This window comes from Grampus griseus (assembly GCF_964374135.1).
Source record: "Grampus griseus genome assembly, chromosome: 19".
NCBI lineage: Eukaryota > Metazoa > Chordata > Mammalia > Artiodactyla > Delphinidae > Grampus > Grampus griseus.
In genome coordinates, this window is record NC_139013.1 from 28,538,307 (window position 1) to 28,566,263 (window position 27,957).

A 27,957-nucleotide genomic window follows, 5' to 3' on the forward strand; every position below is an offset into this window, starting at 1 on the left:
CTTAAAAGTCAGTTTCTCATGATCAGCAAATTTTAGTTTAAAAAGTTTATGGGGTGGGAGGGATCATTCTTCATTCAGGTTCAAGGACCCCTTTTGGTTGCAAAAGACAAAAGAAAACCTTTAAAAACAAACTTTATGAGAAGGAGAAAGGGTTGCAGTTTGGGGACTCTTTCTTCTTTTTTTAAATTGGGTTTGCCTTCTTAACTCTTACCTCGAGCAGAATACAGAACATGCCACGTCCACCTATTTTCTTAATTGTAAAAAGTAAATACTCTAAAACGTACTTTTTCAAATTGTGATTACGTTCCAGTGGTTTCTGTGTAACATAGATTAGATTTTTATTAAGAGTTTTTATTAAATAACTGGTGTTTCACCAACATCTAATTAAATCTTCTATCTAAATTGAACAGAAAATTAGGGGCGAAAAGAAAGCATTTGTAGCAGACTTTATTACAGATAAGACTATTATTTGTTCATCTTAAGAATTTGAGATCAAATTTACACGCAGCATCCTCATCAAATTTCTTTTCTGGGCTGCTGAGCCCTGGCCCCTTGAAAGCAGCCCATTATCTTCCCGCCTCCTTTTTATTATAGTGTCCTGGTTGTTGGCAACACGCCCGCTGTTTAAGGTTACTTTCATTAATTAACCGAAAGTTAATTTCTTTGCAAGCAAAATCTCTGATCTCATTATGTTGTCTTTAAAGCTGAAAGCTTCAGGTTTTCTGGTCTCCTCTGATGGCACAATAAAAAGCATGCTCTTTATCTTAAGGGAAACTGTCTCCAGGGTTTAATTTAATAGTCCTTGAAATAGTTACAGCACAGCCAGGCAGACTACAATAATATGCCCATTTTAGAAAACCTTGGCTTTGTCATGGTTAAGAGAGCCCAGTGACTGGTACAGATGTGGGCTGCGAGGGCTCTGTGTTCACATAAGTTCCGCGTTTTGCCTCTTTCAGTCCCAGTTTTACACCCCCCGTTCTATGTCCTGTTGGAGAACAGAGCAAACACCAACAGCCAGTGTTCCTTCCAAAGTGTGCCGTCTTATTCTCTGGGAGTTTGGGGGGTTGACGTTTCGTCTGTTTGCCTTTGCTGCATTTGGTGAGCTGTCTTTTGTTCCGCTGGTAGAAATGAGGCAACATCGGGTGGTACACAGAGTTTGGGGTAGTGGTTTGGAGGCTGGCAAGCCTGGATTTGAATCCCAGTCTTTCCTTGGAGGAGCTCCATGTCCTTGGATAAGTTATTTAGCCTCTTTCTCTAAGTCTCAGTTTCCTCATCAATAAACTTTAAGTGATTATGCAGAGTTAAGAAGGTTAAATCGAGTAACTTATCCGTAGCAAGAGACTTAAATGTTCAGAACGGTCCTGTTCTAGTCTTTACCAGCTGCAAATGTGTTTCTCGACTTGGGATTCATCCTGTTATTTGGGGGCTGGCATCCCCATTGCTACGGCAGAAGCAGTAGCTTGGGGCAGATGGTCAGACGCCACAGAGTGTGTTTGGTGTGGATTCAATGAGTTGGGTTCTGCCTTGCCCCGAATGCTCTTTTGTAGATGTGGGCGCGTGAAGAGTGTATTTTCCTTGTCTCTCTGAGTTAGCCTTCATCCTCAGTGAAGAAATCTGGTTACTTTCTGGAGCATTAAATTCATTGAGTTGAGAGGGGCCGGAATGTGTTTTCAGAGCCGCCAGGTGTAGGTCACACAGAGGGAAGAGAACCCTTCAGGTGGCTCAAGTCTCGGGAGCCATACAGGTACACAGAGAAGCCATTTGTATTCCACTGAGTCCAACAGTGTTACACGCACACAACTGGGATTTACAGAGGCTGGGAGGGAGGGCTGCCGAGAGCGGGTAATGGCATGACCCGACATGCTGCTCCCGACGCCTGGGAGAGTGGGTCTGCGCCACTTGCATATGTCCCCCGTACCTGTTCCCGATGAAGGATGCGATTGACTCGACTCAAGCAGGTCAAAGTCACTTAGGCAGAAAATCCCAGGTCTTGGGAAGAAAAGTCCTGGGCCTCTGGGGCCCTTGGCAGAAGTCAAAGGCCCAAGGTAATGTATTGGCAAAGATCCTGTCTGCTTTGGTGCCTTGCTTACTGTTCCCCCATGCTTTTAGGCAGAAATATTGTCAATGCTATTGATTGGTTGATCTGATAATCCAGCAAGCTCCCTGATGTGTTAAATTTCCTACTCTTGGATGACGGTAAGTGCGGGCAGAGCGTATGCTTCAGCTGGGGGGAACTCTCCGTGGACCCTGCTTAGACGCCGCTTCTGCAGTGAGATGGCTACAGGCATGACAGCGCCGATTATTCTTTCGGCTGTCACACTTAACCCTTCCCGAGACCCTTTTCCCCTAGTTATCCACATTTTCCAGCTTCACTGTAGATTTGGAACAACACTTTGCCTTCTCCTTGGGCCTCTAGGGTCTCTTGATTTTTTTTAGTGTTTATTACATCTGTGTGTTTAGGTTTTTATTTTTCAGTTTTCTTTTCTTCCGTGAGTGCACCCTATTCTCTTCATCTTCCCCTCGTTGACACACCCTCTGTGGCAAAAATCATCGTTGCCTTTCTCCTCATCCTGGACTGATCTTTAAACATTCCATCAGCCATATCGCTCGTTTCAAAAATGCATAGCAACTTGATGAAAGGGATAGGATGCGTGGTGTGTAGGTATTGAAAGAAAGTCTTTGGTAAAGGCAGTGGAGTTTTCTCTAAGGAGCAGAGTGTTGCCAAATAAGCTAGCACCACATCGTTGCAATTTGTTTATAAGTTGTTTGTTTAGAGCCTGGTCTGGAATAGCTAGAAACTTTACTACCCTCTGATTTGTCTTTCTTTACTTGTTATTCACCCCACCCTCTCTTTGGCTTCTGTCTCCAAGCTCTTCAACCTTGTTGAAAGGGCATCACGGTACCCTTGGAAATCCAAGCCACCACTTGGATAAATGACGCCTTCGGCTGTCGGGGTCCACGATGCTGTTTGTTCTACCTTCCAGCTTACTGTGCTTAACATCAATTGCATTCTCTGCCTTGGTACAAAGAATTCATCCCCTTTGCAAAATAACAACAACAACAACAACAAGACCTCTGAGCAGAGAACGTTAAGCCTCATTCAGATTTTGTAAAAGTGGAAAACGAATCCTAAATACCTGAGAAATGAGGTTCATAATGGAAGCCCCAAGAAGCCCTTTAACCTGGGCAAAATCCTATAGCACAATTACCTACAATTTCACACTTGACTGGGGCTGTTATTTGAGCAAAAATAACCATTTTTCTGCTCCCACTAAATGAGCCACGAGAGCCACATATCCAGCTGCAGAAAAGTGTAGGATCGCCCGTTCAGTCTGCATGTAATCAGTGTACTTGATGGCAAGGACATTGTAGGATCAAAAGAGTTAATAATTGGATCCTGCCCACAGCTACCACACACGCAATTAAGGGCAAGATTAACAGAGATGAAAAATTTATTGTGAAAATGCAGCGCTGGTCTGCAAAACAAAATGATTTCAACCGAGCAGTTGTTCTGTTGCCATAATCCTAATGATCAACTCTATTACACTAATAATAGGAGAAAAACTAATTGCAGCGAGGACAGGACAAATCTTTTTTAATCTGCGTTGTCATCCCAGCTAAGTCCCAACCCATTTGTATTAACCTTTGCTGACAGAGTCACATGATGGACGTAATTTCTTATAATTTACCAGCTATGGATCTAACCTTTCTTCATCAAATATTCATAAAGGCAGGATTCTCAATGGTTTTCTGTCTCTCTTCATATTTACAGCTTGTTGTCTTCTTACTTTCTACAGTAATTTGGACACAATTGAAGTCAAATGGAATTAAAGTTAAATGCCTTTAACAGCTAAGGTGCCTAAAATTAGAGATTTGGGGGAGGGGTCGTGAACTGGAGGGGGAGAGCTTGTGTTCCCCAGACGCTTCACATCCCAGAGGGGTTCCGGTGAGCTGCCCTTCCCCCAAAGGGAAAAACGAAATCAGCCGGAGAATAAAATGCCATTGCCCTCGCTTGGCCTGCTGAGCATGGACTCTTGGGCTTGTAGTTCAGGATGCTCTGAGGCTGAATTGACCAGGAGCCCCATGCCTTCCTGTGTACACAGGGCTTGCTGGGAACCTAGGCTGCCAGGACCAGTCTCTGTCTGAGCATGTGTGCCCAGAGGGGCCCGAGAAACATGTCAAGGGCTGTAATGGTGGACAAGAAAAGTTGGTTGGTACAGTTACTTAGAAAACACACATGAATATCTGAAACCATTCCTGAGAGCATTTTTGGTAGAAAAACATCTGTTTCCACTTTGCTTCTTTGTTGCTTTGACAGTTTTCTTAAGAGACATGTAGATGAAAGAAGTTTTATAAAGCTTAGGTGTTTAAAATAAGTATGGCCACTGGTCCTTTATTTTTCCTCTCCCCCTTGAAAGCCTTCAGTTTCAGTGAGATGGCAGAAGTTTGGGGAAGATGAGGTAGTCTAGAGAAACCCCTTTTCTACTCCAGTCCTCAGAGGACCCTACCTTGACTAAAACAGCTAAGAATGTTGTAGGTAAATTCTCCCTTAAGATGCAAATTCGTTGTTTTACCTGGTTAACTTCAACTTCCTATATTGACTAAGCCAAGAATTTGCTTCCTGCTGAGTTCCCAGAATTCTGGTCGGTAGAAAGGAAGTTAGACCTGAAGGCAGTTTTATTCTTTAACAGCTGATTCACATCCCTAGCTCTAAGGTATCTGGTTTTCTTCACCATCAGTTAGCATCTGTATTTTAAATTACACAAGGAATACACAAATACATATGTTTTACAAAAAAATTAAAACTTGATAAAGTACTCTTTGACCAATCTCAGACCTCTAGCCCTTTCACATATTTTTCTGTGCATTTATAGACATATAGATGTACTATAGACAAGTATGTTTTCTTTGTTTTATATAAATGGTCATTACAAATAACCATTGCCTCTATATATCAATGCTACCCAACTTGCTTTTGTTCCTCAATAATATATCTAGATCTGGAAATCCTCCTATGTTAGAACATGTAATATAAATCTGTTCTGTTTCATTGTTGCAGAGATGTCCATAGGTTGGATATACCATAGTTTAGTGTCGTTCCCACGATAACGGACATTTAGGTTGTTTCCAGTTTCTCAAAGTATAAGCAATTCTGCAAAACACCGTTAGCTGTTTGGAACCGAGATAGAGCATGTAATTGTTTTAACAGCATGCTGGCTTTTGCAAATACAGTTTTGAGAATGTTTATAGTGACCCAATAGCTCAAGATACTTTTTTAATGTTTTCTACCAAGCCAAGTTTCCTTTCTAATAGGAAAGACCAAAACAGTTATGAGGCATTTGGTATCATGAGTACCCCACAAATAAATAGACATTCCAGACAGCAGTGAATTAAATGTTTTCAGCAGGGGAAAAAGTGATAATCAGCTGTCAGAAATGCCCAAGGAAAGCTTGTTATACAAGGAGACTATCATCGTGGTGAGCTTCCTGTTATACAGATCGAGTTATACTGAAGGTCAGATGATGTCCCCTGAGCTGCAGCTGCATCCTGGGAAATTCTCCTCCATGGTACTGGGTTCTCCATTTGCCTTGTTCGCCAATACTCATGCTATAAAGAGGTGTCCATGAGTATGATAAGGATGGCTTGCCAATTAGGATATGCATACATGCGTGGTCTTAATAGCCATTCCTAAGTCTCTTACAAATCCGATAGAAGATGGCAGGAAGTTCTTTTAAAGGACCAAAATCTTTTTCCAGAAGGTTTGAGGGGTATGTCCCATGAAAATTTTTACTAAGAATCTCAGATACTGTCATTCTTCTGGACTGGAATTGGATAGATGCTGAGATGCCCACCAGTTCCCTCTGGGTTAATGGAAGAAATATGGCATGTACACAGTCAGATTGTATACATTTGTAGAAGTGCAGAATGGAAACTTCCAATCTGAGTGAGTGTAAAGATTCTAAATTACTTTTTAAATAGCTCACATTAATTACTGGTTGGTTTAGGGAATAACTCAAAGTTGGGTTAACAGTGTTGTCAGGTAGAGGTTTTACTTTGGTGAAAACCAACAACTGACTTAAGAATGGCACATAGATGGAAAAGATCCTTCAGGAATTCATAAAACATTGGGTATCTCTTATTCCTGCAACTCTGTTTTCAGGGTGTTAACTGGCTCAGTCTGTCATTCTATACTGGGCATTCTTATCCTTATCTTATAAAAGGGGGAGTTGAGAGATTCTGTCAAAGGTTAGTAGAACCTAAGAAAAAAAGAGATACATTCATCAAAAATTAAAAACTTTTGTGCATCAAAGAACACTGTCAAGAAAGTGAAAAAAAAACCTACAGAATATGAGAAAATCTTGCAAATCATGTGTCTGATAAAGGTTTAATATCCAGAATATGTAAAGAACTCCTAAAACTCAAGAACTAAAAGACAAACAACCCAATTTAAAAAAATGGGCAAAGGACTTAATGATTAGACACTTCTCCAGAGAAGATATACAAATGGTAAATAAGTTCATGAAAAGATGCTTAGCATCGTTGGTCATTAGGGAAATGTAAATCAAAACCACAATGAGAGACTACTTCATACCTACTAGAGTGGCTATAATAATTTTTAACAATAACAAAATAACAAGTGTTGGCAAGGATGTGGAGAAATTAGAACCTTTGTATTGCTGGTAGCAATGTAAAATCATGCAGTGCCTTTGAAAAACAATTTGGTGGTTCCTCAAAAAGTTAAACGTAAGATTACCATATGACCCAGCAAGTCCACTCCTAGGTATAAACCCAAAAGAATTGAAAACAGGGACTCAAACAGATGTTTGCGTGCCAGTATTCATCACAGCATTATTCACAATAGCCAAAAGGTGGAAACAATCCAAGCGTCCATCAACGGATGAATGGAGAAACTAAATGTGTTAATATACATGCAATGGAATATTATTCAGCCATAAAAAGGAATGAAATTCTAATACATGCTATAATCTAGATGAACCTCGAAAACATCATGCCAAGTGAAACAAGCCAGACACAAAATATTGTATGATTCCACTCATATGAGTGATCTAAAATAGACAGAACGTAGGTTAGAGGTTACCGGTGCTGTGGAGAGGGGTCGATGGGAAATTGCATAATGAATTTCTGTTTGAGGTGATGAGAAAATTTTAGAAATATATACCTGTGATGCTTGTATAGCATTGCGAATGCAATGAATACCACTGAATTGTACACTTAGAAATGGGTAAAAGGGCAAATTTTACATTATATAGTTTGTACCACAATAAAAAAAGTTAATGGAACCAGATATAGAATTTAAGCATATCATCTAATGTTCCAAAGGTATCCAATTAAGGAACTAAAAATACAGAAAAACAGTATTTGCTACATGACAGATCACCCCAAAACATAGCAGCTTAAATCAACCACAGTTATTATTTCTCATATAAGTCTCTGTTCTTCTGTGGGTTGACTCATCTGGATAGAAGGTTCTTCTGCTGGCGTCACTGAGGGTCTTACCTGGGACTGTAGTCAGACAGCAGCTGGAGCGGAAAGGCCGGGCTCAGCTGGGGACTCTGGGATCGCTGGGCCTCCATCTCTCGACGTGGCCTTTCCGTGCGGTCTCTCCTGCAGGATACCCAGACTTCTTGCAGTGAGGCTCGAGATTCCTGAGAGCACAAAAGCAGAAGCTGCCAGGCTTTTTAAAGGAACTGTTCTAATGTCAGCTGTGCTGCAATCTATTGTTTAAGTCAGAGCACAGGGAGGACCAGCTGAACCTCAGTATATGGGTGAATCCTGGAGGCGTGGTCCGTTGGGGCCATGTTTGGAGGCTAGTTAGGACAAAACCATTCACACGTGCACAGAATAAGGAGAGTCCAATCTTCATGTCACACTGTAGGAAGCCAATGGATAATATCTGAAGTTGGAAAATCAAGGAATAGGAGTGTGTGCCTATTAGTGAGAGATAACAGAAGGTAACCACCATTGGAAACAAATCCAGGGGTGGGACGAACTAGAGTGGGGGACTCTTGCTTTTTCACTGTATAAACCCTTCTATATCATTAGGTTTAAGACTGTGAGTGTGCACCGTTTGTTTCAATAACATGGTAGGGTAGTGGTTGAGAGTATGGCTCTGGGACCAGATCGCCTGGGCTCATATCTTAGCCACGTCACTCACAATCTCTGTGACCATGGGCAAGTTGTATTACCACTCAGTTCCTCAGTGTTCCCATCTGTGAGATGGGGATAAAAATCATAACCTCACAGGGTTATGAGGATGAAGCACTTAGAATGCCATCTAGCAAAATGTAGATCCTCAAATAATGTTAGCTGTTCACAATCATAACATTAGAAAAGAAAAAACAAGCAAACCCACAGTTGAAGTAGGCATCCCGAGATTCTAGCCTCCTAACTCTGCCACAAATGGGTTGAGCAAGTCTGTTAACCTCACCTTAAAACTGAGAGGGTATAAGCTAGGATGAGCTCCTAGGAACAGAAGTTCTGTCAAAGCTGAAGCCTAGAGGAGCTAGCCATGACTGTCAAACAATGAGACTCCCCTGCCTTTTAGGAGAGAGCTGCAGGTTCTTTACAGCTGAACCTGTTCCCTTATCCTCGTACTGTACCCACTACGGAGGCATAATTCACAGCCTTACTCGCTGCCTGTCCAAGGACCTTTCTCCTGGGAAAGAACTTTATAAATCATTTTAAGTTAGTGGCCATAACTCCCAGGTGCTTACATGAGACCAAGTGGAAAAGGACATTAACTTGGAACTAATTAAATCGCTGCTAGTCTGTATTTGCCGTCCTCCTGAACGAATCTCTCCCAGAAGGCTGGTCCTGTGGTCAGCCCTGGGTGAGACTGTAAAGGAGGTAACATTGGGCTCCCAAGGAACACCCCCCCTTCCTCTCACCCCAGGGAGGTCAGAGCTCATGTGTTTCTCTGCGCTATCAGGAAGCAGTATGGTCTCTCCGAGAGGTGACTTAAAAGAGTCTCCTCCTTAGAAGCAGTTGCATTTTAAAATGCCTTTCCTTCTTTTCGCCATACACTTGGGGGGAAAAAAATGAATGAATGGTACACTTCCTGGCATGGGCTGGAGGCCAGAGCAAGAATCGTTTTCGGAGGGAAGGCTATCCTGGAACCTGTCCCTCGCACCACGTGGGCAGGCCACCTGCCGAGGGTGGTACTTCCACAGACGACCCTGGCCCTGTAACTTACAGGTGGGTGCCTCTGGGCACTAGGACCTGGGCAAGTCCATCTCCAGCTAGAAAGAGCAATTTAAATTAGGAACAGCAAGTTCCTTCCCATCTCACTCGAGCTCCCCTATCAGCTAGGGCTTCGGAGAAAGCGTCATGGCCCCTCAGTCTGTGCCAACTCCCAGGTGGTCTTGACTGCAAGGCCGTTCTTACAGAAAGTGTAAATTCTAACTTAGCAGTCGGCTGCGAAGCCTGGCTCCCTGGCAGGCCAGGCATGGGGACAGGAGGTGACAGCCGCTAATCAGGTCCTTGCTGTGCCGTCCTGACTCACCGCCGAGCCCTGGCCTGTTCCTAGCTGACCCCACTCCTGTCATGCTCAGCAAGAAGCTCAACTTCTCCATTAATCAGCCTGTTCGCAGGAGCCGGAAAGGTGACTCGTAACAGGCCTCCTGTCCCAGCCTCCTCTATAATGACATTCTGCACAAGCAGAGTCATTCTTTGATTCCCTGTGACCTTCGGGGTTCTGGCAAATGAGAAGGTGCCTGGGATCCACGGTGAGGGCCTAAGGGTGTCTTTCCTGCGAAGAGACACTTTCCTCTTCCACCCCCGCCCCCTCCCCCATCTCTCAGTGGCACGAGGCAAGGACGTGGCCTCACTCATTTTCCCTGTTGGAAAAAGCCTTCTTCCCAGAGCCAGGGGGCTTTGGGATGAGGTGGCCGGCACTGGTCCACACATGAGTATTTACCAGAGGTGACTCCGGGGGTCTGTGGCTGCCTCGCCTTGACAGATGAAAAAATGCTGCCTAAGTGCCCTTGCCAAGGTCACCCCACAAGCAATCGCTGGTGCTGGGAGAATGCGCTCACCCCAGACAGTGAGGGAGCTACAGGCCCAAGCTGTCAGAGCCCTGGAGTGGGAGACTGCGCCAGCCCGTGGAAGACGAGAGCGTACAAGACGGTAAAGTAATAAATACATGACGGCCGGTCTCTCTGCCTTGCTTGCTCCTCGGAGATGCCCAGGTAGGAACGTGGTGGCTGTGATGATTAATGAATCAACCCACCCAGTTAACCTGCAGTTTGGAAACCACGTGCAGCCCTAAGGCAGTCTCTGGGCTACTCATCCTTCCTCTCCAAGGCGCCAATGGGCTTTGGTCTGCTGCTGGCGACGCCGGCAGCCCAGCAGAAACTTCAGTTGGAGGATTTCAGAATTTGGTCCGCTTTCTACTGAAGTGCAATTTTTTAAGAAGTCCTTTCAAATCCAGTCATTTTAGAAGCAACCCCTGCGCTGACTCAGAGGTCTGCTCAGTCTTCCGTGGCTCTCAGCATCTAGGATTACCCCTTCTTCCTCAGCCTGAATCCACGGCCCCCAGAAGTAAATGAACAACCTAAATTGGATGTGAGTTGCGTTCTGAAGATACACATCAGGTGAACTTAGGAACACAGGGAGACTTGGGCGGTACTTCTTCTTTTCTCTTGCAGCACAAAGGGGAACAAAGCGTCAGAGCTGCGGGGATGGTCAGGTTCAGTGCTGCCCCCTCCCTCGCAGCCGGCTTTGGGTCGGGGTGGGGGTGGACCTCAGGCCAGGGAAGAGTCTTAAGGAGGGTATTTTGCTTCATCCACAGAACACCACGAGTAGGTTGAGCATAGACGTTTACTCTCATGAGATGGCCCAGTTCCTAAAGGAGTAAGAGGTTTTCTGCAAACTATGGGACTAGATCCTGTCACTTCCCCGTTTAAAGCCTCCAGTGCTTTCCCATCTCGCTGAGAATAAAATCAGTCTGTACAGTGGCTTCCAAGACCCTGGTCCTCTCCGACCCCTCCTCCTTCCTCCCTTGGTCACCCTGCTTCAGCTACAGTGGCCTTCTTGCTGTCCCTTCATCAAGCCTGACTCATTGTCACCTAAAATCCTCTTCCCCCGATAGATGCCTACTGCTTCCACTCCAGCCACAGCCCTTCCTCCACCCCCCTCCGTTCGCTCACTTATTCATTTCCTGTTTGATTTGCTCCAGAACATTGATCTCTAGGAGACATTACCTTAATGTCTATTTGCTTACATTGTGTGGCAGAGAATACTAGTTTCTCATCCTGCCCACATCCTTTCCTTCTTCCTGACTATAGAATCTCAGTTTTAATGGAGGAAAGAAGAGGGTAACACATCCAGTTAAAAACCTACAGGGACTTCCCCGGCAGTCCAGTGGTTAAGAATTTGCACTTCCACCGCAGGGGGCATGGGTTCAACCCCTGGTTGGAGAACTAAGATCCCACATGCTGTGCAGCCAAAAATAAACAAAACTGTAAAAAAAAAAAAAAACCAAAAAACAAACAAACAAAAAAACCCCTACACTTTGCAGCCTCTTTTGCAGCCCAGGGGCTGAGTTCTAGTCAGTGACACGGAGGTGGAGGTTGGTTGGCTGTCTTGCTTAGAAAGAGGAGGTAAGGGTATGTTTTACGCCTCTCTCCTTTCTCCCGCTCCTGCCTGGGAAACCAGATATGGTGGCTAGAACACCTGGACCATAAAGTGACCTCAAGGATGGCAGCCATGAGCTAAGGAGGGCAAAACAAAAAAATAGATGCAGCAGCCTGGGTCCTGGATGTTTCAGGTGTACAGCAAAGTGATTCGGTTATAGACATATATACGTATATATCTTTTTTTTTTTTTTTTTTTTGGCTGTGTTGGGTCTTCGTTGCTGCACACCGGCTTTCTCTAGTTGGAGCGAGTGGAGGCTACTCTTCCTTGCGTTGCGCAGGCTTCTCACTGCAGTGGCTTCTCTGGTTGCGGAGCATGGGCTCTAGGTGCGTGGGCTTCAGTAGTTGCAGTGCATGGGCTCAGTAGTTGTGGCTTGCGGGCTCTAGAGCAACGGCTCAGTAGTCACGGTACACGGTCTTACTTGCTCCGCAGCGTGTGGCATCTTCCCGGACCAGGGCTAGAATCCGTGTCCCCTGCATTGGCAGGTAGATTCTTAACCACTGCACCACCAGGGAAGTCCCTATATATTTTTTGAATTCTTTTCCATTATAGTTTATTGAGTTTTCCTCCTTCTTGATCACTGAACCCAGCAGCATAGATATTTATGTGGGTAAAAGCAATTTTAATTTCTAAATGTTAGCTGCAGAAACAGCATCATTCAGTTCCTAGGGGTATAAAATGCGGATTTGCTTTGGCTTTAAGACGAGGAAGTTTCTGACATCTTTGGAGTTCAGCGACCTTGTTAGCGTAGCAATCCTGATGCTACAGTTGCTTCGACTTCTTGCCCTTCTACCGAAGAGCTACACTAAAATACAGTTTTATTCCTATCATAAAACATCCGTAGGCAGATGGAGCCATTTATTATCTCTAATCTTGAAATGGCAGCTTAGAGAATCCAAGGATTCTTGGGCTAGGGTGGAATAGTGCCCAGAGGGGTCCATGATACACATATGTTATCTTGAGGGGATAAGAACTTGCCTGCAAAAATGCTTTTTGGATCAGAGTAACAGTGACTGGTAGTACTTCCAATTCTACCAACAGAGGAAGTGCAGTTTTGTAGAAAAATGCTGAACTAGCAAATGACCTAAGCTTTAGTCCCAGCTACGTGTCTTAGCAGCCATGTGACCCGGAGCAAGGCCTGCACGTCCTAATCTCCCCAACTGGGACAGCACCTTTATTTCCTACCCTAGTAGTGAGGGTCACATGAGATAAGGTATGTGAAGGTAAACCATAATATTTATATGTAAAATCCCAGTTTTTAAAAGATGGGAAGAACCTCAGGGGTTGTCTAACCCAACCTTTCATTTTACAGATCTGAGTACTGATGGCCAAGAAAGTCCAGGTTTTGCCCAAGGTCACAGGATAGAGTAGTGGTGGAGCTGGGTCTTGAGTTCCCAGACCAATTTTATTCCTACCATCTCATCCTTTTTGTCCATGGATGAGATACTGTTATTATTTCTCCTTTGGTTGTGCCTTTGCATTTACTGTCTTTATCATAAAACTGGTGATATTGCAGAGAGATTAGTCCTGCCTTAAGGAAGTACAGTTGGAAGTTCAGACGCAAGTTGCTTTCAGTCATCTGTGCATCGCACTGTATTTACTGTGGCTACAATGGGGCAGACTCTAGGCTTGGAGGATATAGCAGTGAGTACAGCAGAGATCCCTGCCTTCAGGGAGCTTATCTAACACACACACACACGCACACACACACTCTAGATGGTATCAAGTGTTGTGGAGAAAAATGGGGCAGGAAAAGAAGATGGGGAGTGGGGAGTGCTGGGTTGGGTAGGTAGGAAGGGGAGATGCTGCTGTCTTACGTAAGATAGTCAAGGAAGGCCTTACTGATTGGATTATGTTTAAGTGGTGACCTGAAGTAATAGGGGAGCGAGCCACATGGATATCTTAGGGGAAGAGTGTTCGAGGCTGAAGAAACAGCAGGTATTTGAGCGCTCTGGAATACCTTTGCCTGTTCAAGGAAGAGCAAATCAGCCAATAGGACTGGAGCAAAGTGAGTAATGGGACAAGTGGAAGGAGAGGCCAGAGGATGGGGGATGACCGGGGCGGGGAAGCCGTAGGTCACGAAGCGACTTGTGGACTATTGTAAGAATTTTGACTTGGACTCGGTCTTTAAACGGGTGCAAAGCAGAAATTCTTCAGAAGACTGGGATGCCCTTGATCAATTGACATTCTGCTTTGACCCACCATTTTCTCTCTAATTCCTCATTTGGACTGCCCCCCCCCCTTTGGTTTGCGGCTCCACCAAGTGTTCTTTGTAAGTGCTCTTGACCTATTAGTGAATGTTCTTAAAGGAGAGAAAAGAAACAAAGGCCCAGTAGCTTCGTGTTCTGTATAAGGTTAAAATAAACTTGGGAGATGCTTCCCGGCATCCAAAAACCAATTAAGCAGGTTACTTGGAAGTATTTCTAAAAACAGCAGCACAGTGGAAACAGACTGACAGGTGAGCAGATGGGAGGACCATCGACTCAAATTTATTTCACAGCTTGCAGCTCAAATGAGTGTTCCAGAGTCAGAACAGCTGGCCTTTTATTCGGTAAGCCACTGTCCTTTGCTTTGCTCGTCTCTCAAGAGTAGGAATGGATTTTGCTCCAGTGGAAGTTTGTCCATCGGTCTTTGACTTTGCAGGGGAAAATCCTTTGTAGAAAACAAGCTCTTGATGTAAATCAGATTTCTCTGTAACGTCTGCTTCTTTCATGGGTTATGAAGTTTCTGGATTCTGGAAATCAATGGCGTTGGCCTCTTAGCTTTCATTTTCATAACCGTATTCATTACCTCTGTGCCTACTGTTATCTGATTCTGAGTAAATGGAATTTAACCAAGTAATCAAAAAGCAAAAGTCTTCAGGTTTGCAAGAAGAAACATTTTTTTAAATGGTATAGTGCATCTGAAAATCACAGCTGCCTTGAATTTCTGATTGTAAGTTATTCTGGAATCTTTCTGAAGTTTGAGACTGTCCTGTGCAAACTTTGCTTAAGTTTCAAGCAACAGGGAAGTCACGAAATTTGGAAAGGGTTATCTTTTGTCAATCATGGTCCTTTGTGGGGTACCGTGCTGACAGAGGATGGAGGAGAGACCGTATTCTATGGCTGAAAGGAGGGCTTGATACTACCCAGTGGGGATTTTGTTCCAATAATTGCATCAAATTGGACCTTCTGCCATGTTGCAGGTATAGCATTAATATTACTCATTAAGTCATATGCCTGTATGCTTCCCTCCCAACGGCAGAGGCACTGGCAGAATGTATTTTCTTCCAAAGTGTTTGTTTTCATTGTTGCCCTTTAAAAATAATGAGTTCATTCTATTCCCTTGCAAGGAAAGTTACCCTAGACTGCTTTGAAATTGTATATCTTTTGTTGAGCACCTTTCTGCAGTGGTTCCATAGCTTTGTGTGCTGGGGAACCCAACCCGGCCTCTCTTAAAACTCCCAACCAAGCTGCCTCAGACTTGATTCATATAATCGTCCAGCCGATTTGACCTTTATATTGTTACCCTTGGCCAGGTAGAAGTCATGCAAGTTTCAGATGACCCTATCATGTGACCAGAGATCAAAGGTCAGCAGCTCCTAAATGTTCAGCTGTCAAGGTAGCCCATTCATCACTCTCATTATGTAACTGACAAGCTGACAAATGAACCTGGGGATAAAATTGTTCTCAACTCTTTACCTCCTGGATTTACACCCCCGTGTTGGGCCAAGCAGTCTCCGATGTTAAGTGGTTCCACGGGCCTGCTGGAGTCCCTGAAGTAGGGGGAGGGACTCCAGGAGTACTCTTCTCTGTGCCAGACCTTGTGAAGTCACCAGTTACCTACTTACGGAGCCACGTTGCAGGTCTACAAGAACTGACCGTGAGCCTGGTGTCCTCTGAAAGGGAGGTGAGTTTAATGTGAGTCCTCTGTGGACCCAAAGACACCCACGTGTCCCCCCCACCCACCCACATACCACCTTCAGCATCTTTGTGGTCCTTTGTGGTAGGTTGAGATGGTGCATGTTTTCGCAAACTGGCTCAGTCTGAAGAATCACTTGTGAAAATTCACATGGACAGGACCCTCCTCCCGGGAGTCTAGCTTGGGGCTAGGTGCCTTTGGAAAACTGTTTATAACCAGGACCCAAACTGATTCTCTTGATGTCTGTATTTTGGAACAGTACAAAGAGCTTGAGATGAGGAATCAGACAATTTTGCCAAATCCTGACTCTATCCTTTCTTTAGCTGTGAATTGGACAAGCTATTTAATCCTCTGGACCTCCATTTTCCATTTGAGGACATACGTTTAATTAGAAGACTTATACAGTGCCTGACACTTAGTAGATATGATGGGCTATTTTTAATGTTTCTATCAGCCTTATTACTATTCCTTTGGTCTGAGAGGAGATGTCATCAGGGAGGCATTGGCACGAGAGAATTGCTTTATAGTATCTCCCATAGCAACAAAAACCTCTGAAAAACTTATAAGGGCAGAACGGCAAGGAGATGTGAGGATTATACAGTATAATTACGTAGGTTGGGAAGAAACCCTAAAGAAGGTGCAGATAGTACAGTAGAAGGGAGAAGGGCATGGCATCCCCCTGGACCCCGAAAGAAAGAACAGAGATGACTATGAGCCATTCTGTTACCAAAAAGTGTCCCTGATTTTTAGACCAGTAAGAGGTCTTGTGACCTTGTCTCTTCATCTCTTGACCCCTTGGAGGTACTATCTGAGCACCTTACCCCTCACCCCAGGGGCCTCTCTTCTCTGGTGGAGTCTTTGCCACAGGTCAGAGGAGCTATTAGCGGTGACCTGGAGTGGGACAAAGCCCTGCTTCCATATGCTAGGAGGACAGGGAACCCTGGTCAAAGGAAATTCCTTCTTGGATCCCAAGTAGGAACTCTGAATGTTCATTTTCCTTAAACAAAACCAGACACCCTGCTATTCATGGCCACTGGACTATATAATATATTAATATTATATTTCAGAGAAATTATAGGTAATACTGGTGTTGAGGAGAAGAATTAGGAGCGATGAGAACCATTATTTACATGGAAAATGGTGAGTTCCAAACAAATGTGGAGAGCACAGTTATTTGCAGCAGCTGGGCTTGGCCTGGGCTGTTCTCTGTGCTGCTCCCTTCTCCTCCCAACGAGGGAACAGTATAGGTTCACAGTAGGTACTCCACACCATGCTGATTGATTGACTGAGATCTAGACAGCAGGGTTTATCCAGACTGAACAGCACAATGATTTCTTGCAAAATGGCTGGTTATCCAGATGGCTGAATGGCATTATCCTGGAATTCAAAAGCATTTGGGGGATATTTGGCTTTGAGAGCAGCTAAGCAAGCTCTTCTATCAGGCTTCTCCCTTCTTCCCTGAAGTGTGAAGCCAGAAGTAGATTTTTAAATAACCAGGAGTTAAGTCGAGTCAAGCTTCTCGAGTGGTCATGGCTGAAAAAATAGTACCTGCTAAAAAGGTGTATTGACCCACCCCATCCCCCCCAAAAAGAGCTGACCCATGGGCCAAAGTGTGGCTTTTCCTCACTCTGATGTGTGTTGACTTTACTGATCTGAGAACATTAACATGTGAGTCAGAGGCAAGAGGTTAAAAGCCTTTGAAAGAGAAAGTGAGAGTGTCCTTTGCTGGACCTCACTCAGGAGTTGGTTTTGCTTAGTGGTTCTGCAGTAGGTAAACTGAGTTATACAAATCAAACAAGCTGATTTCATACAACCACCTTAGTCAAAGTAGACCATCGTGATTCGTATGACAGGGCAGCTCTTTCTTTGTCAGGTTGTCCACAGAGCCATGATGGCAGTAACACAAAGTCCAAGAAGACAAATTATAAATTCGTTCACTCACTCTTCTCTTTTCAAAGCATTTAAAGTCTCAAGGGTAGATGATTATAAACAGGTCTGCATGCTCGCCTCACCTCTAAGACAGATTATTTGGAACAAAGTCTGGTGAGACCAAGAAAAACAGTACAATGGAGTAGCCTCTTCCTCCAAGTGAGATTTGAAATGTGGTGTTTAATGTAGACATCATGGAGAGTCAGAATTATTCACGGAATCCCTTAAATGGTACATAAAGTACTATTAGGGAGTTAGATCCCGTGTTATATGAAAAAATACTTCTTTTTATATGTATATAAATTTACTTATTTTTGGCTGCATTGTGTCTTCATTGCTGCGTGCGGGTTTTCTCTAGTTGTGGCGAGCGGGGACTACTCTTCGTTGCGGTGCATGGGCTTCTTGTTGCGGAGCACAGGCTCTAGGCACATGGGCTTCAGTAGTTGCAGCGCATGGGCTCAGTAGTGGTGGCGCACGGGCTTAGTTGCTCCGTGGCATGTGGGATTTTCCTGGACCAGGGCTCGAACTCGTGTCCCCTGCATTGGCAGGCAGATTCTTAACCACTGTGCCACCAGGGAAGCCCCAATACTTCTCTTTTAAATATTGGAATAACTCTGTGTGGCAAGATGCTATGATTTTACTGGGCCCAGAGAACCTAAGAACGGAGAACATGCAGGTCCCACATTGGTCTAGAGCTCCCTCCACAGCATAGAAGCCCATTGAGATTGTTGCCCCTTTACATCATTATTTCCCACTTTCTTCATGCTGGTCCTGGCAGTTGCGTCTTGCAGGTTAAACGTAGATTTGATGTGATATCACATCAGGGTTTTCTACTTGAGTGAAGCCTCTTAAGCCTTGGTGCTGGTTTACACCGTTTGAGGGAATGTATTGTGATGTGGCTGATACCCTAAAACAGCCTTCTGTTTGACATGAACCAGGATGACAGTCAACTCCTCACTGTAAGTGAAAATTCCAGAAAAATACTCTGACTTGGAGAAGACTGGATATTTTCTGATGAAGTTGTGAGTCTAAATTGCTCTAGTCTTTTGGGACTTTCCTGGCGGTCCAGTGGTTAAGACTTCGCCTTCCAATGCAGGGAGTGTGGGTTCGATCCCTGGTCAGGGAACTAAGATCCCACATGCCTCGTGGCCAAAAAACCAAAACATAAAAAACAGAAGCAATATTGTAACAAATTCAATAAAGACTTTTAAAATGGTCCACATCAAAAAAAAAAAATCTTAAAAAGAAAGTGTGATGTCTTTCACACTTATTTTTTTTAATGCATTCTTTTTAAGGGCTGTGTGATATTTCATTATCTGGTTGCACATATTTTATTCTTTTTTTTTCCACACTTATTTTTAAGCATTACACGCCCCCGGCCAATGTTGCCTAATCTGCTGTGTTTTAAAAATAGAACTTGTGTCACATAGGAAAGGGCTACATTTGTGCAGTACTCTACATATTTTAAAAGGCTTTTATATTTTTATATATATTATTTAATTTTTATCTTCACAAAGTCCAGTGAACCAGGGAAACATGAACTTCGTGTAACAGTTGAGGAAAGTAAGAGGTTGGGAGGTTTTTCTCAGGGTCACTCCAGGAATACAGTTGACCCTTGAGTAAATTTGAACTAAGAAGGTCCCCTTATACATGGGGTTTTTTTCAGTAAATATAGTCAGCCCTCTGTATCTGTGGATACAGAACCCAAGGATACGGAGGGCCAACTGGAAGGGATTTGAGCATCCACGGATTTTGGTATGCAAACTGGGGGTCCTGGCACGAGTCCCCTGAAAATACTGGGGGATGACTGTATAATTAGAAGTAGTTTATGCTCTTAAAAGATGAAGATGTATCTTTTACTTCTATAGATGATAGATGCTTACGCTATGAGAACCTCAGAGTCATTAGAATGAAGAGAAAATTTTGTCAGTCATTTGCTGTAATTATTGTCACAGGAACATGAAAAAAAAAAGCATTTTGCTCCTTTCTTTCCCCGGAAATGGTTTGGAATCTCCTGAATATCTACGTTTGGCAAGAATAGCTAAGTAATCAGGGGATAGCACCCATTTTGGTCCAAATGGGAATCCATGAGAAAGATGGAATGTGGTGGAAAGGACAGCCAGCCAGATGTCCAGGGTCTGCGCAGCCCCGCTCTCCCACCTGCCATTGGATTAACCTGGGGAAAGGCAGCCCTCACGTCAAATGTGGTTCAGATACCTACCTCCCCATCTCTCTCAGGTTATTGTGAAAATTGAATAAATCAGTGCTGCATATTAAGATTCTTCGGGACGCTTAAACAATGTATGGAATGTACTTATTTTAATCAGGAGTTACTCTCTTCTTTCACATTAAAGAATTCTCTCTTAGGAGTTCATTTTTTTTGTCTCCTCAATGACCTGTGCTTGGTAATATTTCTCCATCAAGTTCTAGTTTTTTGTACTTTTTTTAAAAAATTTATTTATTTTTATTTTTGGCTATGTTGGGACTTTGTTTCTGTGCGAGGGCTTTCTCTAGTTGTGGCAAGCGGGGGCCACTCTTCATCGCAGTGCGCGGGCCTCTCACTGTCGCGGCCTCTCTTGTTGCGGAGCACCGGCTCCAGACGCGCAGGCTCAGTAGTTGTGGCTCACGGGCCTAGTTGCTCCGCGGCATGTGGTATCTTCCCAGACCAGGGCTCAGAACCCGTGTCCCCTGCATTAGCAGGCAGATTCTCAACCACTGCGCCACCAGGGAAGCACTACTTTTTTTTTTTTTTTTTTTTAACGCTTGTTTATCCCAATGAATCTTTTAGCAGGAACCATTTCTCCCCAAATCTTTATCATTTCATCAAGAGTAATGGAAATGTTACCTGTCCTTCTTTATTTGTTGCAAAATTTAGGGACGAGGAGGAAGACCGTACATGTTTTCTTAAAATGGATGGCCAGCACATTACTGTAAAACCTATTGATTAAAAACACAAAGTATAATGTTAGTCATTTAGTCTGTGAAGTGATGCAATAAGGGAAGAAATTTATTCTCTGGCTCTTGCATTAACCTTTTATTGACTACTTGCATACCCATAATTAACACACACTTTAGCTAAAGTGGTTAATTTCAGCATGGCGACCAGTGTTCACTAATGTAGCTGTGGTCCTCATCCTCCAAATGTAAGTGTAGCCCTGGGGGAATCAGCAGGCGGTGGGGCCCTGCGTGAGTTACACCTGGGAGAGGAGAGGAGGGGAACCTCTGGACAGTCGGCTGACAGGCCAGCCGACGTGACACCTTTCAACTGCTTCCTGTTACGTCACTAGGTCATTCGGGGAGAACCACTCCCAAGTAGCAAGAGTTTTGAGGGTAGCTACAGAGTCCTTTGAATTGAAATAATGTGAATTTGGGAGGGAGAGAGATGAAGCATATATTATTTTCCATAGCTCCCCTTGCAATGCCACATAAAAGGAACAGGGTTTTCTGAGTAGATCTGAGTTTATTTGTTAACCCTTTAGGATGGGAGTAGAGAGCACAAGGTTGAAAGGGGAAACTGTAGCTTCCTTACTGTTTAGCTGAGTTTCTTACTGTTTGTCTGGGTTCAGAATGATCTGCTATCCTTGATAAAGAAATTTTTAGGGAAATTTTTTTAACTTTCTTTAGAAAGGTCATCCAGCTCTGGTCATTAAAACTGGCTTATTTTTATTTTTATTTTATTTTATTATTTTTTTTTTTTTTGCGGTACACGGGCCTCTCACCGTTGTGGTCTCTCCCATTGTGGAGCACAGGTTCCGGACGCGCAGGCTCAGCGGCCATGGCTCATGGGCCCAGCTGCTCCGCGGCATGTGGGATCTTCCCGGACTGGGGCACGAACCCGTGTCCCCTGCATTGGCAGGCAGACCCTCAACCACTGCGCCACCAGGGAAGCCCTGGCTTATTTTTGCACAAAGGCCAGTGTGGATGACACCAGCGCACTCTTGTTTTCTGGGTAGAAATTTGTCCCCAATGGAAATATTATTGGAATCGAAAACAAAAGCCAGGGATTTCATGCTTTCACATGATCTCTGCACTGTATCAGCAGCATCTCAGTTTGGAGAGAGGACCATCAACATGCACCTGGCAGGCAGGGCCACTGCAGTGGATGTTGTAGAAGGTAGGAGGGCACCGAGGGGTGGGACGCATGGCCGGCATATCAGCCAGGACTCTTTGGGTCGCAAGTGACAGAAAAACCGAACTCAAACAATAACAAGCTCGTGCAACTGAAAAAGTCTAGGCATACCTAGCTTCAGGTGAGACTCAATCCAGCTACTCAAACCGTATCACCCAGGACCCAGCCCCTTGCTGCGTGGTAGCAAAATGACTATGCTGGTTCCAGATCACATATCCTAATAGTTCGCAGACCAGGCGATAAGAAAGCCTTTTCCCTTAGTTCCCAGACCAGTCCTTTGATTTACTCTCTCAGTCTTGCCCTGGAGAGGGTCACGTGCCTCCCCTAACCTCCTCGCTGTGGCTGGGAGAGTAGGATGTGCTGATTAGATCAAACCAGTCAAGGCTCTTCCCTGGCTGTAGAGGTGGAGCCAATCTCACTCAAACCACGTGGCCAAGCGTAGGGATGGGACGGATTCCCCACAGGAAACTTAGAATCTTCTTTGTGGGAAACTTGGGAAAAGACACAAGACAGCCAGTGTCCACCACCATCAGGACTCCTAAAACATTTCCTAAGAGAACTCAGGGCCCCTTGATTTGGCGAGAGCTACAGAGCATGCGTGCTGAGAAACAATCCAACTTTATTTCCGAGAAATGCCAAGTCAACCTGAAACAACTGCCGCTCAGACAGTCCAACGACAGCACCTGTTATGAATTCTGGGTCTTCAGGAGCAACTGCTAAGTCTTTCTGAATCTGAGCATTTTAGCCTGTCACTGGAGAGTTGTAGCAGCTTGAATACATAAGCCTCAGCGTCCTGGAATGTCACATTGTGATGGGATTCAGCCCCAGGCTCAATCTGCTTCAAGCCAGAAAGAGCTGCTTCTGGTTCTCCAGAGCTGCCCCCAGTCCAGAGGCCACCCAGTCAGTTAGCTGAAGGGAGGGGACAGTCACAGGTACAATAGGCAGCCCTCTTGTTGGCATCTCCCATTGTCACTGGCACTCGTAGTAGAAGTAACGATAGCAACAATAGTATTTAATAATTATTGAGGGCTCCCTATGTGCCAGGCACTGTGCTAAGTACTTCTCATGTGTTAATCCATGTAACCTCCACAACAAGCCCATAAGTCATGTACTGTCATCGTCATCACTGTCATCAGTATTCCCATATGACAAGTAAGAAACTGAGGCTTGGTGAGGTTAAGAAGTTTGCCCAAGATGTCATGCCCCAGGGAAGCAGCAGCTCCTGGTGTCCGGAGAACGTCTTTACCACTGTGCTTCCCCATCTTAGGAAATTAAGATGGAAGAGAGGCAGAATGAGGGAATTGAAGAGGAGAAATTGAAACCTAAAGGGAGATACGCCTTCAAGTCATTCTCAAGCCTTTTCTTTTTCAGTCCCACCGTCCGGCATGATGTTGAATTGGACAATGTGCTTTGAGTTGGGGGCGACTGTGCTTCCTTGCAGGCGAATGCATTACCTCAACAGCAAGCCTTCTGTGGGGCGCAGTCGTGACCATTGAGAAACTGGCGAGGAGCGCTGGGCATTAAAGGAAGAGCTTTAAAGTGATCTTGAAAGACCTGAATTAAGGCCCTGAAGAGACCAAACAAGGGGTTCTAGCTCTAGCCCAGAGGGAAGCAGTGGGTACGCACAGCTCCTAGCCTCTCAGGGCCGGCATGAGAAGGAGGTAGTACCCACACCGGCCAGTCCTTCCATGGGAAGAACAGTAGAAAATCAGAGCAACTTCACCCAAAAGAAAACTGGGTGGGCTTGGGAAGCTTGTACAATACAAGTGTAAGCGAACTTCTGCAGCAGGTGTTACCATTTTTAATACTTTCTCAAAATAAGGGGGCAAAACGCACTGCCAGGTGAAAAAGCATCTCTGTTGACTTTTGACAAACCTTATGCTATTCGAGGTGGATCAGCACTTATCACAGCCCTTTAATCTGCCAACCAGGGTAGTGTGTGCACAGATCGTTTACCCGCCGTGAGATGGAAAGGCTCAATTTGGAATAACTCTCCCTACCTGGTAAATTGAGCCTTACCCTCTGATTCTGAGGCAGAGAGAAAGAACAATTTAAAAAGCTTTGCAGAGTTCCTTTGTAATTAGTCGCAGCTTCCCTTGAATATTAATTTCCCCCAGCCCTTTCATGTGATTTAGAGACTGTCTGTAGAACTGCAGAGATGCACCCACTGCAGTGAGGGGCAACATCTCAAAACACCTATTATTATTAAGTACTCTGCAGAACGTGCCTCTGTTCTTCAGTTCTGTGTGGGCTTATCAGTGCAAACAGTTTAATATTTATGCTAAGAGGATTGTCAAAAGCAGCTTCTGTTGCTTTAATTCTTGTTTTAAATAAATAATGAGAACATTTAAACACATTACTCTTCTTGGGGCCCTGAGGTCAGCTAATCTTATTATTTATGAAGTGATGTGCTACATAATAGTACTTAGTGCATGTTAACAGACGCTATTATCAGGGCCCGATGCGGAGAGCTGAAGATATATTGGAATGTTATGTGTAATGTACGACGGATTGAGTGCACAGGATGCCAGGATAGCAATTAACCACCCGAGAAAATAGGTGTAAAGTTGAAGTATGTTTTCCCATGGGGATCCCCTCACCATTAATAATTCCCCAGAGGAGAAGATGTCCTTTAGTTAGGAGCCTGCTCGACCGTCAGGCTTGGAAATAGGTCCAGGATGGTCCATTCTTTGATCTCTTCATCATAGTTAGTCCTACACGGAAGACAGAGGATGGGTAGGACCCCTTTTTAATTGATTTAGAGAACAATGCCAAGAAGGTCAGGTGGGGTGGGGAAGGACCACGCAGCTCTCCCAGATGTACTCAGAGTATTTCTTTTTGGTGCGTGCACTGTCACCGCCACGTGCTCCAAGAGAGTAGAGAAACTGTTCGTTTCTTATTGCAATTTGTGTTTTCTTCTGTCTGATCATCACTTTTCAGATACATAAAGCCAAAGCCACTGAGTTTTCCCAGACCAATTTCCAGTAAGCTGTGGTCTTTCGGCAAGGTAGATGCCTGCCAGGGTGCGATGATGTCGCCCCAACTTTCTTCCTACGAGGCTATAATTTAGTTGCGTATGATAATTAATTTCTCTACTATTGATGAATAATCCATTTAATAAAAACCGTGATTTAAGTGTTTTCCTTAGGGAGTCACTCTTGCTAGCCTCTTAATTTAATTTTGTGGAAGTTTTCTCCACCTATTCATCAGTGGAAATGATTATTAACCTCTATTTGCATATATCCTTATAAATCGGTCTCTCCTTGGAGTGCCTTTTTCTGAGCACAGCAGGCTGGGACACTTGTAAATCTCTGGGATCTCCAAAGTCAATCCCAGTCTGTAATATTGTTTAATCTATTCTTGGATGTTTTAATGCAGTAAATTCAATTTAATCTTTCCCAGTAATCTAGTAATACATGGAAATCCCGCAAACAGTTAAATCTGATAATGGCTTAATCACACACTTTAAATAACAGTCGAGATAATGAAAAAATAATTCACCATTTTAAAGGCAGAGTAACTGAATTTCCCCGATGATTGGCTTCTACAAAGCCATTAGAGGTAATACAGATCTGGGCAGTGGAAAAAATAAAGACGTTCCAGCACCATAAAGAACAATTCTTCCTTCTTATAAACACACCTGCTTTCTGCCGCCCAAACTCACCCTTGTGTATCATCGCCACCGTCATAGCGGATCGTCACTGGGGCACTTGGCAAGGTCGCCCCAAGTTGCCCATGAGTTTGGGTCTTCCAGCCATTTCCCCCCAGGGGTAAACTGCCTGTTCTTCCTCTTGCAGGTGCCAGTCCCGAATTGCCCGAACTCTACCTGCGGATCAGAAGCCAGAGTGCCGGCCGTATTGGGAAAAGGATGATCCTTCGATGCCTCTGCCGTTTGATCTCACAGATATCATTTCCGAACTCAGGGGTCTGCTTCTGGAAGCCAGACCCTAGAGAAAGAGCACAAGTCTTAGGTGGAGGAGCAAAGGCTGTCTTTGACTTCTCTCCTCCAACCTTGTCATGGGCTTAGGCAAGGGGATTATGGGTAGACTGGGCCTTGGGATTGTAGACCCTGGGTCCCAGTTGGAAACAGCTAGGGAATGGAGCCCATGAATATTAAAATGTTTAAAAGTGACACAGGGTTATAGTGATTTGGTATTAAACAAGAACCTCCAACCCCCAAGGCTGTTCTCCACTTGGATTTTTAATGTGAGCCATTCCACTCCCAATGCCTGAGAAGCGACCAAGGTGAGCCTGGCCTGTGGCAAAACCTAACCTACTTTCCTCCTTCCCAAACCTTTGCAGAGACTCTGCAGGGGATGGCTCTCAGGCCGTCTAGGGGAAGACCGAATTTAGAGACATTTAGCCCATTTTCTCACCACACCCTGTAGAGGCTACGCTGTTCAGTATGGTAGCCACTAGGTAGATGGGGCTCCTTAAATTTAAATTCCATTTTAATCGTAATTAAAAATTCAGTTCCTCAGTTGCACGAGCCACATTTCAAGTGCTTAGTAGCTATGTGTGGCTAGTGACTGCTGTATTGGACACAGAACATTTTCATCATTGTAGAAAGCCCTCCCAGACAGCACTTCTATCAAAAGTTTGAGAGCGGGAGATTCTGTTTTCGCGTTCTCTGTAGCTGCTCTCCCCACAGGCGAAATAAATTAAAAGAGAAATGCCTCGTTGAAGAGTAGCCTCTTTCCCTTCTCTAGGACAGCCTGGGTTATGAGCCCTGTACTCTGCACATAAGAATGGAGCAGTGTTGAAGATTAAAATAAAGTTGACATCCTGTCTTGAGGAAGTTTCCCTGATCTAATGAAAGAGACACAGTCCTATTTACATTGCTTCCTGATTTTAGCCAGCATACTACATGTTGTTTCATAATTCCCCCGTTCGCACATAACGATGGGTAGCATTGAGGCTTGAAGAACCCTAGTGCCCATCCTGATGATGTCAGGGCACCAGAGAGACGATGAAGAGGTTAAAACTTGGGCTTTGGTTTTCGAGTGCCTGGATCTAAATGCCCAGTAGCTTGTGACTTTTGGTGTGTTACTGTGCCTTGGTTTTCTCATCTGTATAATGGGGATACTATAGGCACCAACTCATAAGGCGGAGATGAAATGAAATAACTTAGCTACAGACTTAGAACAATATCTGACACATAGTTAAATACCCAGTAAATATTAGTATTATTATATGTCAGTAAGTGACCTGCTGTAGGCATTTTCCCCTCCCTTCCTCAATCTTGGTGCCAGTTTTGTCTTGTGGTGCCCTGAACCCACCTCTCCCTTTTGGGCCTGGCTCCCGACCTTTGGTGACCCTGGAAATCATGAGAATAGTTAGCCCCTCTCCCCAGCCTGTCACCTTCTTTGTAGTTGTTTGCAGTAGTTGGAAAGCTGAGGAGCTTTTTTGCCCCTTGAGAGGTGCGCTGAGAACCAGGCTCTCTCCCGCCAGCAGAATCTCGCTGGTTCAAGGTATGGGCTCATTCACATGGAGTCAACCCCAGGGAGTTCACGTCACACAAAGCAGGCGGGGTTTCCTCATCTTGAAACTCTTCGTAGACACTGGATGAATTCCCTGATGTCTTTAAGCCTCAGTCTCCCCGTCAGTGAACGATGAAGCGCTGCCTCTCAGGGTTGTGGGAGAGATGAAATGAAATCACGTAGGTAAGGAGTGCAGGGCACGCAGAAGTCACCGGCTGGGCAGCCTTGGGACCATCTAGCCTAGTGTTCTATTTCACCCCCCCAGTGTCTCTTCCTTGTCATAGTTCACTAGGTGCCAATATTCAAAAATTGGGAGATTTCATGTAAAATAAAAATGTGTGCATCCTCTTCAGAATTCAGAACATCTGGCAGCCCTAGGCCTCCATCCTGGCATGGCAAAGAGCTAGGTAGCGTCCTCTCAGGCAGGGCGTGAACCCTCTGTGGCCCCCGTTGCTCCCAGTTACCATTTATTGTGAACCTGACTGGCGTTACGCCTTCGTGTCGGCACCCTCCAGACCTGCTTGCTTGCATCCCTAGAGTAGAAATGAATAATAATGTTGAGTGCTTACCCCCATATATGTGTATTACTATCGAGCTATATTTGTGGACTGCTTGTACCAATAGGTCATGTACATCATAAAACATGCATAAACAATAAAAATACTGAAAGGATGAGATAAGAAACCAAGAGAGGTCCTGCTATTTTCTCCTTGCACACCAGCAGGTGGGCCTGCTTCCTTGGCCTGGGGGGCGCCCAGGTGGAGAGAGTCCTCGGAGTCCTGCAGGTGGGGGAAGAGCCAGCGGTTGGAGAAGCCACTTCCAGGAGTGAATCCGAAAGGTGAGATCACGTTTGCTCAGAAGAAC

At 44.6% G+C, this 27,957-nt stretch overlaps 1 protein-coding gene across 2 annotated transcripts in view; it reads left to right on the top strand.

The window, feature by feature from the left end:
* The window catches only part of FTO (FTO alpha-ketoglutarate dependent dioxygenase), a 375,598-nt gene extending 347,833 nt beyond the window's left edge, over window positions 1-27,765 (top strand). For both annotated transcript variants that reach the window (XM_082676524.1, XM_082676522.1), the window contains exon 9: window positions 25,411-27,765. In XM_082676524.1, the coding sequence (XP_082532650.1) occupies window positions 25,411-25,564 (154 nt within the window). In that variant the 3' untranslated portion in view covers window positions 25,565-27,765. The remainder of the gene's footprint in view (window positions 1-25,410) is intronic.
* The last annotated feature ends 192 nt before the right edge of the window (window positions 27,766-27,957 follow it).